The 15,176-nt window shown below is 40.1% G+C and overlaps 1 protein-coding gene across 4 annotated transcripts in view; it reads left to right on the forward strand.

Moving 5' to 3' along the window:
* BICD2 (BICD cargo adaptor 2) overlaps positions 1 to 14,093 on the forward strand; it is a 46,717-nt gene extending 32,624 nt beyond the window's left edge. Inside the window, exons 5-8 of one of the 4 annotated variants that reach the window (XM_063412071.1) lie at positions 397 to 1,416; positions 2,454 to 2,605; positions 8,703 to 8,913; positions 11,142 to 14,093. In XM_063412071.1, coding sequence (XP_063268141.1) covers positions 397 to 1,416; positions 2,454 to 2,605; positions 8,703 to 8,913; positions 11,142 to 11,144 — 1,386 coding nt within the window. In that variant the 3' untranslated portion in view covers positions 11,145 to 14,093. The other 3 variants (XM_063412070.1, XM_063412072.1, XM_063412068.1) reach the window with 3 other exon arrangements.
* The last annotated feature ends 1,083 nt before the right edge of the window (positions 14,094 to 15,176 follow it).

Below are 15,176 nucleotides of genomic sequence, written 5' to 3' on the forward strand. Positions count from 1 at the left end.
AAACTTGAAAAAGCTTTGGTATTTTTGAATCTTTCATGAAGTTCAAGCTTTCACCATAGAGTAGCTGTGTGTTTTCTAGAATGTACTCGATAATTTAGAAGATAGCAATAAACTTCAGCTCGTCATTAGCTGAAAGGAAGTTTTCACAATCAGACCATCAGCTAGGGAGTAAATGTGTAAAAATGTGCATTTTGAAGAGGAGATATGAAATAATTGGCAATGAACACTGTACTCGAGATAATTTTAGAATATATTTGTTGAGTCTTTCCCATAATGTACATGTGATTGGATTTCTGTAACCATATGGACCATTGGCTAAGCTGCTGTCTCTTAGAGTTAAAACCATTTCAGTGATACAGTTCCCTTAACATGAATGTCTGTGTTCCTGCATTTCAGATGGAAAGAGAAAAGGTTAACTTGTTAACAACACTGCAGGAATCTCAGAAGCAGCTGGAAAATACACGGGGGGCCCTCTCAGAGCAGCATGAGAAAATTGGCAGGCTCACTGAAAATCTGAACGCCATGAAGAAGCTTCAGGCCAGTAAGGAGCGTCAGTCTGCCCTTGACAACGAGAAGGACCGAGATAGCCATGAAGATGGAGACTATTACGAGGTTGACATCAATGGGCCAGAGATCCTGGAGTGCAAGTACAAAGTGGCTGTGGCAGAAATTACTGACCTGAAAGAAGAGCTCAAAAATTTGAAGGCAAAATACAAAGAATGTGAGTCTAAGTATGAAGAAGAGAAGAGTAGATATGAGACTGAGAACCAAGCTCTCACTGAAAAGATCACCTCACTGGAAAAGTCCAGTCGGCACGATAGAGAACAGATGGCCAGGCTGGAGAAGGAGCTGAAGAAAGTCAGTGATGTTGCTGGAGAAACACAGGGCAGCCTCAGTGTGGCCCAAGATGAACTAGTCACCTTCAGTGAAGAGCTGGCCAATTTATACCACCATGTGTGCATGTGCAACAATGAAACTCCAAACAGAGTGATGCTGGATTACTACAAGGAAGGTAAAGGTGGACGCAGTAGTCCAGAGACCAAGGGAAGAAAGTCTCCCATTCTTCTTTCTAAAGGGCTGTTAACTATTGAGCTGGGAAAGGCAGAGAATGGAAGTGGTGACAGCAGCCCATCCCCGGTGTCATCTCTGCCATCCCCTGTGTCAGATCCTCGGAAGGAACCGATGAACATTTACAATTTGATTGCTATAATTCGGGATCAGATCAAACATCTGCAGGCTGCTGTGGACAGAACAACCGAGCTGTCCAGGCAGCGCGTTGCTACTCAAGAACTTGGGCCAGTGGTGGACAAAGACAAGGAAGCTCTCATGGAGGAAATCCTGAAGCTGAAGTCCTTGCTGAGCACCAAGAGGGAACAGATAGCAACTCTGAGAACTGTGCTGAAAGCAAACAAACAGGTAACCAGGTCTCAGAGGTTCAAAGGTTACAATGTCAGGGAATTAGGTCATAAGCACAAGAGAATTTCTTTGAGGTCATTCTGCCATTCCCTCAGCTCTGTGGGGCTTTTGTTGCTGGTATTTGGCTAGTCTGAGGCTGAAGCTGGCTGTTCCTTTAGAGGCACCCAGCTGTCACACTTAAAGACAAGCACTGGGGCTGTAACTGTCTTCAGCTTCTCATGTACTCCTGGGACTACTGAAGTTCAGATAACTTCAATCTACTGTCTGTCTGAATTAGATCAGGTTATATTTAATGTAGGACACCTAAAGTGAAGAGCTAATCTTCTTTTCTGCTTGAAAGAATTCTGTAGTTACCCTTAAAAGAGTTCTGAAATTTAAGTATTGTTCTCTCTCAAACTGCAAAGTAAAAGAGAGCCTTCCAAGATGAGAATGCGATATAAGAATGTGGTCAAAATAACAGAGGTGAAAGGTAAAATTAGTCTTTGGGGATTGGACATTCAACAACATTAGCAGTGCAGTTGGTGAAAGTAACTGCCATTGAAGCACCCCATGACATGCTTCGTCTTCTCTACAGTTAAATTGAAATTGTCTTAAAAAAAAGTATAGCGTTATTTAAGAATGAAATAAACACATTAAGTTTTCTTTTGCACATTTTAATAAAGGTGTCCCAAAGGTAAGATAGGTAAAACGCTATAAGGGTTAGAGAAATTGCTACTGATTGTTAAATGCATTTAAGTATTGAGATATTAAGTAGATTGTTTTGTTCCTTTATGTTGCTAGTAGATAGGTTTTACTAGATCTGTATTCTGTAACTTCCTTGATGCTGCTGCATGGTTAATAAGAGTAGGAGACAGCTGTTCTCAGTGGTCAGAAATGAAATTTTGTTTTATCTGTACAAGATAAGTTGACCACAAGTTTAACATTCCAGTACAAAATAAACGTTTCATTATGTGAATAGTGATTAAAATTTTTTTAGCCAACCATTTGATGAAGAGTTTCATTAAATGTTATGTTCTGTTCTCCCTGGTAACCAACAGACTGCAGAAGTAGCCCTTGCCAACTTAAAAAGCAAGTATGAGAACGAGAAAGCGATGGTTACGGAGACTATGATGAAGCTGCGAAATGAGCTGAAGGCTTTGAAAGAAGATGCTGCCACTTTCTCTTCCCTGAGAGCTATGTTTGCTACAAGGTAAAGACTATAGTGAGCTCTGCAAAATACACTTCCTTGCTTGTATGGGGAAGAATTGAACATCCTTCCCATCCACCCTGCAGAGTGGAGCGGTAGGTGCTTTTTCACAAGTTCATTGCTTGCAGCGTGTGTCTGTGATATGCTCTTACTGATGAGGAACACGCATGAATATAGTGTGCTGCTACAAAACATAAAGCTCTTGTGGCAGTATTTATTCAAGTTGGCTGGGAGATTACCTGTTATCCCTGGTTCTTGAATCCATTAGCTCTGAGAAGGAGTGACATTTAACAATGCAAAATGAGCATTTATTGTACACTGAAGATGGGACTCTGCTTTACCTTTATGACCTAGAAAAAGGTAAAGCTAATGCAAACATCTTGGTATTGTTAGGTTGTCCATCCTGCAGTTGACATCTGTCATTTCATTGACCTGTGTCAGCTGATTTGATTGCTTTGTCTTCAGAACTTGCTTCTGCTTGTTAGTTGTGCTTTGTGGTGTTAACAGACATAAAACCCTGCTGACACGTAGAATCACTGAATCATCAAGTTTGGAAGAGATCTTTAAGATCATCAAGTCCAATTGTCAACCCAGCACTGCCACTTAACCTCTAACACACATCACCCAGAACTGCGTTCAGATGCTTTTTGAACACCTCCAGGGACCTGGGCAACCTATTCCAATGCCTGGCCACCTGAACAATGAAAACATTTATTGAATATCTACTCTGAATCTCCGCTGTCTCAGCTCAAGGCCACGTGCTGTGATCCTCGCACTGCAGGCATGGCAGAAGAAACTGGCCCCACCTCACTACTGTCTTTCAGGCAGTTGTAGTGAGCAATGAGATCCCCCCTGAGCCTCCTCTTGTCAAGACTAAATAAACCCAGCTCCCTCAGCTGTTCCTCATTAATGCTCAGAAGAGCTAGACACACAAGATGTGATGCATTTCCAGAAAGGGATTTCCAGATGGGAATAACAGCATTTACTTCCTATTTCTGGTGCTAGGTGTAGAGGTGTTGAATGATACCTAGAGACAAAAAAAAGTCTAGGCTGCTGGCATCCATGTGAAAGCAAGGGGATGTCCAGGCAGGACAAAGGGATTTCAGTATCCAATGGGCATGCTACAAAACCCCATAAATGATGTTGTGCACACACTCACATTTGTAGCACGAAGGTGCCTGCTCTAGACTCTGTGTCTGAGAACTAAAATGTAATGCTGCATATGTTGAGATTCAACCTTGATGTAGGTGCCTCTTGGAGAGAGCCCCGGACCTGGGATGTAACAGTCTTCTTCCAGGGATTTGTTGAAGTGTCTATGTCCACACCACCTTCCCATGCTCCTGGTGCTCTGCTTGAACACTGCTGCTAAGGAGAGGGAACCACAGGATGCATTCCTATAAAATAATAGTGGTACAGAACGCTCCTCACAGTACACTGCGCTAGCTCTTGTTTGGTACTTTGTCTGCCCTTTTGGTTTTAACAAAGTGGAAAGTGAGTTACTTTAAAATATGGGGAGATTACTGCAGCAGCAATTACTTGTCTCCATGGTGTTTTAGATTGACAAGTCCTGGTTTTGTTTGACAATTCATAGAAAGTGTCAGTGCTTGGATGTTGTAAAAAGCAAAGCACATACACAGCTTGGGTGGTGTGGGGTGGAGAGAGCGGAAGAGCCTAGAATTAGATGCTGGGGGAAGGTGTTAAAAATCTCTGTATTATTAATTTCTAATATAAAGATTGAGTTAGAAACAGCAAATGGTGGATCTCTTACAGCTGAATGCAGTCAGTGCTCATTTACATGTCATATTAACTGTGTCTCTGCTAATACATTTCCCAGTTTTTAAAAAAGCTAAGAAATTGTGATTTTAATCCTGCATTTGAATTTCCTTAGTGGGTTGACAATTTAATCTCTCGAGATAGTAGTTGATGCTTCTCTCTAAAGCCTCCTTCAGTCACTGTTTAGTCACCTGTTGTGTTTCCTTGGAAGTTGTCACATGGTCCTCATTGCAGGAAAGGGGAAAAATATGGGTATGCCCAGGTCCATTTGGTTACATCACTTTTCTTTCTTTTTTTTTTTTTTTTTTTTTTTTTTTTTTTTTTTTTTTTTTCTTTTTTTTTTTTTTTTTTTTTTTTTTTTTTTCTGGAACAGAGCTTGAGTCACTAGTGAATTTACTTATAAATGGTATTAAAACTATTACATGCTGACCCTTATGTAAATTGGTCTGTAGAACTAAGGCCAAACGAGTGTTTGTGGGAAGCAGTGGTATGCAGCTTGGGAAAATGCCAAGTTAGGTTTTTCAATAATTTGGCTTCAGAGAGTTTTTGAAGATTTAGTTTTTATTTCTCATCATTATATTTAACACTCAGGATGTTTATTTTCTCTGTGTAGATATTTGTATATAGCTGGTGTTGTTTTTAAAAATCTAGTTGATGTTTCCTTAGGCTTCTTTTTTTGTTGTTGTTAATTACCAGTAGTAAGAAAATGGACAGCATCAAAGCCTTGTGTTCACTATCTACTTAAAGCTGTAAATGTGTGAAAGTACAAAATGCTTATACTAATTTCATATTCTTCCTAAAAGTGTGAAAACTAAATTATTTTCTTTTAAAGGTGGTTTTAAAAGAAAAACATCTTCTGTTCTGATTTTATGGAATATATAGCTGGGAAGTAGCCTGGCACATGACAAATGGAATTGTAAAAGGGAAGGAGCCTTTATTGTTCTGTCAAACAAAGCAGTAAAAAGTACACAGAGAACAAAGATACGCTGCCATAGCTGCTGCTGCCAGCTAAAGCAGGTCCAGAGCCTGTCAGCCTGGATGGTTAGGGAGGCAGCATTGCTGGGGTTTTGTTTGGGGTTTTTTGAGAAAATTAAACTGAAAGTCAGTGAGCACCATGAAGGAAGAAAGTGGAGCTGATCCCAGTCCACCTCTGCATGCAACATCTACAGCCACGTCTAGGAAACTTCTTGCCCCTTTGTTGCAGTAAATGACTGCTGTGGTTTGTAAAGTGTGATGTTCCTTGACCTGAGACAGCCATGCTTGCACCAGGATAATATTTCAGTTTGAGGCTCTATGATTCATTTTGGATTAAAGAATCAGGAAAGCAGGTTCAGGATGCAGGATGGTGTGTAGGCAGAGTAGTTAACACTCCTGCTTCTCTCCAGTTGTCTCTTCTACAGGAGAAAACAGTTGCTCAGGTACAGTTAAAAATTGCAGCTGCATATATGCTACTGACAACATCTCCCTTTTGTGGAGAGGAAAGGAGAAAATTCCCTGAACAGAGTTCTATGCAAAACAAAAAAACAAACAATCAGTTTAGGTATTTGAGATAGTGAATACCTTGTAATTTCTAAGGACAGTCAATTGATGTTGTAAACTTTTGTGCTAACAGGAAGCTCTGTGAGATAATGACTTGCAACAATAATCTTCTAGAGTCAAAATCCTGGCTTTAATTACAGCTTGGCTCGCTTGAGAAAGACTTCACTGCTTTCTAGACTATGCCAGGCATCTGTGTCACTGGCTGTGCTTGAGTGCAAGTGGCAGGAGTGATAACAGAACATAAGTAAGACGGTGTGGGAAGTCCCTGCTCTGCTTTCCTGCAATGGTTTTGTTTTCTCTTCCTTATCTCTTTTTTTTCCTAATGGGGTGGGGGTGAAGCCTCTTTGCTTTGGCTGGCCTGGATTAACACTTCTCTGCTGTATGTCAAGTCAAGACAGCAGCAATCCTGATGCTGTTTCACTGAGCTGAAAGTTTTGGGGCTACATTAACTTTGTGTTCTGCACAAAAACATGGATATGTTTTGATTCACAAGAAAGAAGCTGGAAAAGGGTGGGGGGGGGGGATCTTCCTGTATTTTTACATTGCCCACATCTTTTGGCAGGATAATATTGAGCATGAAACAAGGGGTTTTGCTTCACAAGAAAGAAGCTGGAAAAAGGTGGGGGGAAACCTCCACATATTTTTACATTGCCCAGATCTTTTGGGAGGGTAATACTGAGCATGAAACAAGGGGAACAGGGACAGGTCACTCCAGTGCCACATCATATTTTGCTGAAGGAATCGCATTTCATTCCTCAAGAAATTGGTAATGCTGTTCTGTACATCCCCCTGGTTTGCAATAGTGGAGCTTGGAAGGAATCAGATTTGAGGTGCGCACAGAAAAGAAAACTGAAGGGTCATTTCTGATATAACCAGACCTTGCTTTTCACCTCAGATGTCATGAGTATGTTTGAAAGCTGGGGTGAAACCCCACAGCCTCTCAGAAATCTTTAGTCTGTGTCTTGCTTGCACTCCCAGGGGAAGAAAACACATCTCTGAGACTTTGGAGCAGCAGGGCACAGGATGCTGGGAGCAGTCAGTTTTGTGACCATGCCCTCCTTCTGGAGCTGGTGACACCTTCCCTCGGACAGGAGGACTCTTATGCTTTCAAGATTACTTTAGTCTGTCCAGACTTCCCAGGGCTGTTTCAATCTCAGTTCATTTCTAGAGCTGAAATGGATTAATAGGACAAGATCTGGCCCCGAGTCTGGCTTCCACTCCCTAGAGTGTAGCAGTTGGGATAGGTCCATCTGACCACACTGAGAAGGGCAGGTGTTGGTGTTCCAACAAGTTTAAGCTTCCTGGTTTTTTGGTGTTTGTTTGTTTTGTTTGTTTGTTTTGGTTTGGTTTGTTTGTTTTGTTTGTTTGTTTTTGTTTTTGTTTTTGGGGTTTTTTTAAGAAAAACCCTTCACATATTTGTTTCTCCTGGGCTGCACAGTGTGCGAGAGGCTGTGAGGAACTCCAGAGCAAAGATGCTCAGAGATGCGAGGGGACAGATTCCTGTGCATGTGGAGCTCCCAAACACACCCAAACTTCCTAGTCTGTAAAGCTGCAACATAGTTATAGTTCATGCAGTTTTATATTTATATTTCTGAGTCACTGTTTAATCTCTCTTATGTATTCAAAAATAAAAATCTGGGGTTTTTTTTCCTATTTCTATTCCCTAGCAAATATAATTAGGAATATAGGCCTAGTCCTGCTATCTAAAGTCAGGAAGTGTAGCATTGGAGGCTTGATAGTATAAGCACAACTGATGAATCTGCATATCAATGTGGTTTTGTTTTGTGGTGGCTTTTTTCCCAATCTGCTTTATATTACCTAATAATTAATGTCCCTTAAAGTCAGAGGCTTTTCCATTTCAAAATTTAAAAGAACTTCTTTGCTGATATTTTTGCTTTTATGAAGAAGCTGTGTTTTGTAGTTGGTAATTCCAGCTGGTACCTATAAATATTTACTTCTCTATCATATGCATAAAATATTTACTTCTCTATTCATGCATGTTGTCTCTGTGCAGAAAATATGTACCTACATGTAGACTTTTATTTTTTAAGTTGTTCATGGTGCAAGTTAAGCAGCTTCCAGGCTCAGTGACAATGACTGTAGATGGAACAACTTGAGGCATTCATACAGCTTTGCCACTAACTCAGTTCTTTTAATTGTTTTAAACTTGATTTTGATGGTGAGAACAATTACATAAAGACTGCTTGCTGTTGAGAAGACAGACACTATTTATATCATAATCAGAGTAGGTTGAAGTAGAATTCTGAAATATAGTTGTTTTTAATAGTGCTGTTCAGTCACCACTGGAGATTTGTTACTTGAACTTTGTGTGAAGTGACAAATGGCACAGTTCAGCTGGCCATTTCACAAGGCTGCTGTTGCTGCCCCTAGACCCTTTCCAACCTGAAGCTTAGAACCACTGTGATCTCTGTAAGCAGAGGCAAAAGCAGTATGGCTGCATGGGGTCTACTTGCTATAGAAGGACATCTCACTGACATTCAGACGTGAGTACAGTTACATCAGGCTCCACACTTCTGCTCCCCAAGGAGGCTGTTAATTATACAGCATCTTGAAAGGCACAAACATGAAGTGCTGAATATGGGTTTTTAAGAACCCCAATGAGAAGTAGTTGTGGTTTTCTGCAAGTTTAGTTGAAGTTCATCTTTAAGAGTGTGTATGTAAGCAGCTTCAAAGCTATCACTGCTGTACAGGCTGGACACAAGGGCTTGTATGGGAAGGTGTTTATAATAGAACCAGGATTGCTAAAGACTGATGTATTTTATTTCAGATGTGATGAATATGTCACACAGCTGGATGAAATGCAGCGGCAACTTGCAGCAGCTGAGGATGAGAAGAAGACTCTGAACTCCTTGCTTCGGATGGCTATCCAACAGAAACTGGCCTTGACCCAGCGCCTGGAACATTTGGAACTGGACCACGAGCAGTCCAAAAGGGTGCGCACAAAATCTGCCTCCAAAGCCAAGGGCAGTAACCCCAGTGTAAGTCACGTGCGGTCCTGTGGAGACAGGTCTGAAGGATCTGTCCTGAACAACCAAGTGTTTTGTACTGAGAAATATAAAATCTATTGTGACTAGGACACGTGTCTAGAAAAACCATATTCTGCATCTTATTTTATGCTGTAACTGTCAGCGTAAATCCCCACTATCTAATGTTACAGTGAGTTGACTTGTACTCGTATGTTGTTGAACCAGGTAATACAGATTGTATTACAGTGGTCTTAACTGTAACTAATGCATAAATATGGGGATGCTATTAACAAGTTAACAGTGGAAAGCAATTAGCTTTTTCCACAATGAACATGTCTGGGGTTTGCTGTTCATGGTAAGTGTTAAGAGTACACCTGATAGAGTATATATATGGTGTTACTGTAGTTTGTATAGCACAAATGTGATCCTTTCTCCGGGGTTGCAGCATACTTCAATAAATGCTTTCATAGGCAGAAACAAACAGAAAACCTTCCTTGTTATTGTGGCTTAAGTGGTGAAAAGCAAAGCTGAAAATTAGAGCTGTGTCTTGGGAATGCAAAGCATTTGGAAACTGGAGTAAAACTTAATTTGCCTGTTGTAGCGATGTTAAATACTTGCTGTTGTATCACCACTAACCAAAGTCCTAAAGCTTTTATAGGCTGTGAAAGCTCAAAGAAAACCTGGTACATTATTTACACTCTGCGTCCCTCTCTTCAGAGGGATAATCAGAAGAAGCTTGCACATTTATATTAAAAATATGCAATATGAACTCAATCTGATACAAAATTTAAAATGTTAAGAATTGGAATTCTACCTGGTAGACAGTTCCTCTTTGAGAAGTTATGTCCTGAAAGGATCTCTGTGGTCTTATGTTGCTCCTTGTAAGCATAAGACTTTGGACAGAACCTGTCTGAGATATCCTGTACAGGGAAGAACCTGTAGCCACACAATATGTATGTGTAGAATTAATGTGACTATGGTCTAGCATTGTTGGTCACAAACAGTTTTTCTCAGCTCTCAGTATTAACCTAAATAGGTGCGTTTCAGAGCTCTTATCATTTTTTAAGTACACGGAAGATCCTGCATTCCATATGCAAGCCATGTGTTTCACAGGGCTCTACATTAGAGGCACAGGAAATTGATCCAGACCATCCTGCTAATAATGATTTACGAAGTAGCTTAGTGCACATACTAATCTTCAAAAGTAAATAAATTTTTGTCTGATGTTGAACTTTTAAGGGGCCTTTTTACCCACTTAATTACAATAAGTTTGATAGTATAAAAGTGTACTTTCTAATTGGTGCCTACATAAGAGAAAAAGATTGAAAATGTTGCTTCTAAAATTGTGGAAAATTTGTGGAGCACTGAAAGGTGCATTTCTTTGTTTAACCCAGAGTTTGAAGTGCCTAGCCTCAGACTTTATTTTAATGTAAAGCCCTGTTCGTTTTGTACTCTTTCAAATACTTTTGTATGCCTGTAGTGTTACTAAAAGAAATGCGAGCCTATGCCAGATAGTGTGGTTCCCAAAGCCATTCTAACCCTGTGCTGTGGTTGTGCTCCCCTGCCCGTCCCTGTTGATGCTCACAGCTTGCTCCGTGCGCATGCAGGAGATACCCCAGTGCTAACAGAAGCTAATAAGAGCATGGCTGGTTTTCTCACTGAGGGGAAACCATGGGAGATTTTGGCTTCCCAGATATTTTTAGGCATGTTGGGGAGAGTCTTCTAAATTAATATAGTGAGATTTGAAACAAATGGAACTTTGCTACAAAGCTGGGAACCATGGAAATGCTGCAGCCCAGAGCCAGAATTGCATTTATTGATCTTGAGAAGAAGAATAAAACTTCAAGTGATTAAATTCTAATACATTTCTAAAACATGACTGCTTAGGGTTTTAACAAATTTCAGTTCTGGTTTTAGAAACTAGGTCCTGTGTGTCTGTTATTACTTCTTTTAGAAAATACTGAATTCTCCTGAATTTGAGCTTTAATATTGCTAAATAGCAGGCTTGATATTTTAGAAGAGACATCTTCTATAATTTTCAATCCTGTTGTTCTCTTTGCTGCACAATCTTCCAAAAAGCCTTTATTCTTCTCACTCCTACATTAAGTACAATTTAAAAATACGTGGTGAAAGCAGGCCTTTGAGTGCTAACTTTCTCTGCTCTAATAGACTCAGTAAGAATTCTGCTTCTACCATAGTAGGGAGCTTTAACACAGTTTTCACTGCTTCCATGTCTCTAGTGACAGTACTTCTGCGAAATACTGATGGCAAAAAGGTAAGCTGGAGAAACTAATTGAATGCATTGTTAGGTTTCTTTTCCTAAATCCCAAATTAGTTGGAATTTCCTGTAACAATTTTGGTGTTACCAGACAGTGACTATTGCTTTCAGGCTTGGCTCATTCTTTCAGTTTCGAGTATGAGCAATTTTGCTATTAGCCCAATAGCCTTAGTGATCATTTCCATCTTCAGTCATTTCTGCAAATATTTAAAAAACCCTAAGAGCCAGCCTGACTGCGGTTTGAGTCTATCACCAGTATGGTTTATCCTGTCAGAAAACAGAGTGGTGTAAAGTGACTTGATCCTGCTGTTTGTATTTTTAAGTAATATTTAAGACTGAGTCTTTTAATTCTTGATTAACAATTTCTTGAGATGTTCATTTGCTGTAAGTCTTTCATATCAGTCTCAATGGGTTTGGGTAAAGCATGGGAAATTCCTTTAGCCATCACCTACCTCTGTAAGCAGGCTCTTCTGAATGATTCTCCGCATAGGCCTGCATGATATACTGACCTGCATGTTTCTGGAGAACTTAAAGCTTCACTGAAAACATTTCTTGCACACTCACTGCTTTTAACTTATGCTTGAAGAGCAAAGCTTCATTCAGTACTTGTAAGAATCCTTCTTTCTGCAAAGCTATTGCTTCCAGGCTGAGCCCACAAAGCCTTGTTCACCCAGTGGGAAAGCATCTGCAAGCTGGAGTGGCTGCTGTTCCCCCAGCCAGCTAACAGACCCTCAGCCAACTAATCTGCCTGTGCAGCACATGGATGGGGTTAAGTTTCAGTTGATTTAGAAATAAACACTGTGGTTTTTTTCTCCTAATGCTATTTTATTTTTCCGTTTTTCAGCTGTAGAGTAGTCCCTGGAGAAGGCCTTTCCAACAGTGCAACAGCATTTCTTAGCCCTCCTCACTGTGGTGAGTGGTGGCCCATTGCACACAGAATGGAAACCACTGACCTGATCCTAACTTTTGAAAACACCTTTTCCTATATACTACCTGAAACCTTCCCTTACTGCCTGAAGCTATAAAACAAACAAGCTTTACCTATCAGTGCTGCTGCAGTAAGAAACCTTACAAGTGCTGAAGAAACCTACTTCAAATGTAATGCTCACCATATTAGTCTGTGCTCTCCTAGAAATGTCGGATGGGGGAATTTACTTTATTGCAGATGCTCCTTTTTTACCTGATTGTTAAACCTGTGCACTTTTGATATTTTTCTTTAGCTTCTTTAATTCCTTATGTAGAAGAGTTTATATAAATGCAGCGGTTTGTGCTCAGTCTCTCCAATTTGAAACGTGTGACTTATGAGTTATATATCAGCATGTGGCAGAGATTTGGGGAGGGCTCTAGATTGTGATTAGAAAAGAGTTTCCACAAAAAGCAGGAGCTCTGCTAAACTATATGCTGTGCTTCAGCATCTTTTTTTTTATTAAAATGTTATGCTTTATATGTTTAAATTACTGATTTTTTTTTAACTGCCATGTTCATTAAGAAATCCAGGGTATTCAAATTCTGGGGTTTTTTTCATATGGTATTATTATTCTTAGGAATAGTTCAGTGTAACAAGAAGAAAACTTGACTTCGCTCTGGTTAAAACAGTAATAGGCACTTGAAAAATATTAAATAAGTAGTATTACGTATAAATTCCAGAATTCCTGGGTTTTAGGAAAGTGAAGTATTATCGATTAACAGAATTTTATACAACTATACCAGTTAAATTCCAAATTGGAATTGTTTTGTTACTTTTTCATTTTATTGTGCCAAATTATGGTACATTTAGAAGGAAAAATTCTAAAGTGGTCAGTGATAGGGTGTTATCTGTCAGCGCCTTTCTGTCACTCATTATTGCCAGTAGTGCCTTTGATCATTTGAAGGGAGACTTTTAGAGTAGCGTAGGCTAAGTCCTGTCACTTAGGAGGAATGGAATGGCTGGTTTGGAATTTGTTAAAGATGTGGAGCAATAAGTGCAAAGTGAACTCCCATTTCGCACATTTTTAATGGTAGACTTACTATAGAGTTTATATATTCAAGGAATTGTAAAAAATTCTGTTAGTCAATGATATTTCATCATGCAAATCCTTGCAAATTCAGGGGTATAGAGGGGAAAAAATCAAAACCGCAAACCTGAACAAACCCGACTACACTTTGGGAAGCAAATGGACTCATGTTGAACAGATGAGCAGTGTATGACCACATTGTCGGTATCGGTGCAGGAACGCGTCGGGAATGTCGCTGTCTGTGGGTGGTGGCGGGGCGGGAGCCGCAGCGCTGTGTGCAGGTGTGAACCGCAGCACATCAGGATCTCCTTTGCATGTTGTATCTAATTGTGATTTCAGCAAACAGAAATGGAGAAGCGCATCAGCAGGCCATGCCAGGTCCTCAACGGCTTGGTGAGGCCCATGTGGATGATTAAATTGGTACTTGCCAAAGGGGAGCCTTCCCACTTGTCAAAAAAAGTACAAATTGAACTAATATTGACAGTACAGAAAAGATTTCTGTTTGCTGGAAAAAGCATTATTATTCCTAGATGTGGGGACTTATAATTCCATCTTCTGTTACACTATTGATTCATAAGAAATATTGTTGCATTTAAAATTACTACATTTGTATGTGGGTATTTATTTGAAATTATGTCAAAGTACTGTATTATGTTCTATGTGCATTACCTTTTAGTGGTGGGTTGTTCTCCATTTAACGTCCTGTGCATGTATTCTTGCCAAGCAACCTTTACACAGATCTGAAAAACAAAAAAGTTAAACTTCTTAAAAGGATAACTGTGTGTTAATTGGATAACCTTAGGAGGAGGGGTGGAAATCAAACACTGCTTCCAGATTAATAAAACAGTTTTTAATCTAGGAAAGTAATGTGCCTGCGTAAAGGTAGTCATATTGGCAGGAGCAATAAAAGACAAAAGGAATTGCGTGTTCTGCCTGTTGCTTTTGTGGTTTAAGAAGGTGCTGGTATAAGTCGTCTGCTGAAGGGATTTTCAGCTGGGGGCAAAATAAATACTGATTTTTATCTGAAAGAAATTGAATACGTCACATAAAGTTTTCTGCAGAACTAGAAAATTAATTATTTTAATTAATTCAGGGAGCACCATCCTCTCCTATTCTGTGACATCTTCATGGTTAGTTATGGCCTGGATCAGACTGGTTTCATGTGTGTCACTGAATAGCCGTGCAAACACTTGTACTACTGGTACAGGGAAAGTAAGGGTAGGACTAAGGCTGTGGTGACAAGTCATCCTGAAATTACATCTTAATTTCTCGTATACTCTACAAAATACTCACATACTTTTAGAGCTCCATCCAGCCTGGCTCTGAACACTTCCCTGGAAGTATTTCCTGGCCTGGCAGTGTTCCCTGAGCACCCTGGTCTAGTAGAAGATGTCCCTGCTCATGGCAGGGGGATGCAACAAGATGGTCTTTGAAGTCCCTTCCAACCTGTCAGGGATTCTGTGAAAATGCATTAAGTTGATGTTTGTCCAGTAGAATTAGCAAACAAACTCACAAAACGCCCATGAAGGAGAATGCCAAAACTCTTGAGGGCAAGGCTGAGGTTTGCCCCATCAATACAAAGATGTTCCTGGATCAATGACTTCATATTGTCCCCTAGAAACATGAAATATGGTTTTATACTCTAGTTTAACAACTGCATGCATGTGAGAGCTGACCTGTGAAACGGTAACAAGAGGGTGATTCAAGAATGCTTTAGTAAGAAAGAAAATGAGAAAACAGTCAAAGGAGAGTGTTTACATTAAAAGCTTGTCTAGTGAACGGCTATTAATTAAAACATTCATGTCTTTGACTCTTCTTTGTAGAAGAGTCCCCTCCCTAAGCCCTGGGGGAATGCCTCTGCAGAGATGGAGGGTGGGTTCAGCATTCCACTGCAGATGTGGCTGGAGTTAAGTCTCTGGGAGAGGAATCTGCCAGCAAATGTCACACTCCTGCTTGCTATGGAGTTAGTAATTCAGCGGTGATCCTTTGTTACTTGCAAGTGA

This window comes from Prinia subflava, chromosome 14 (assembly GCF_021018805.1).
Source record: "Prinia subflava isolate CZ2003 ecotype Zambia chromosome 14, Cam_Psub_1.2, whole genome shotgun sequence".
NCBI classification, from domain to species: domain Eukaryota; kingdom Metazoa; phylum Chordata; class Aves; order Passeriformes; family Cisticolidae; genus Prinia; species Prinia subflava.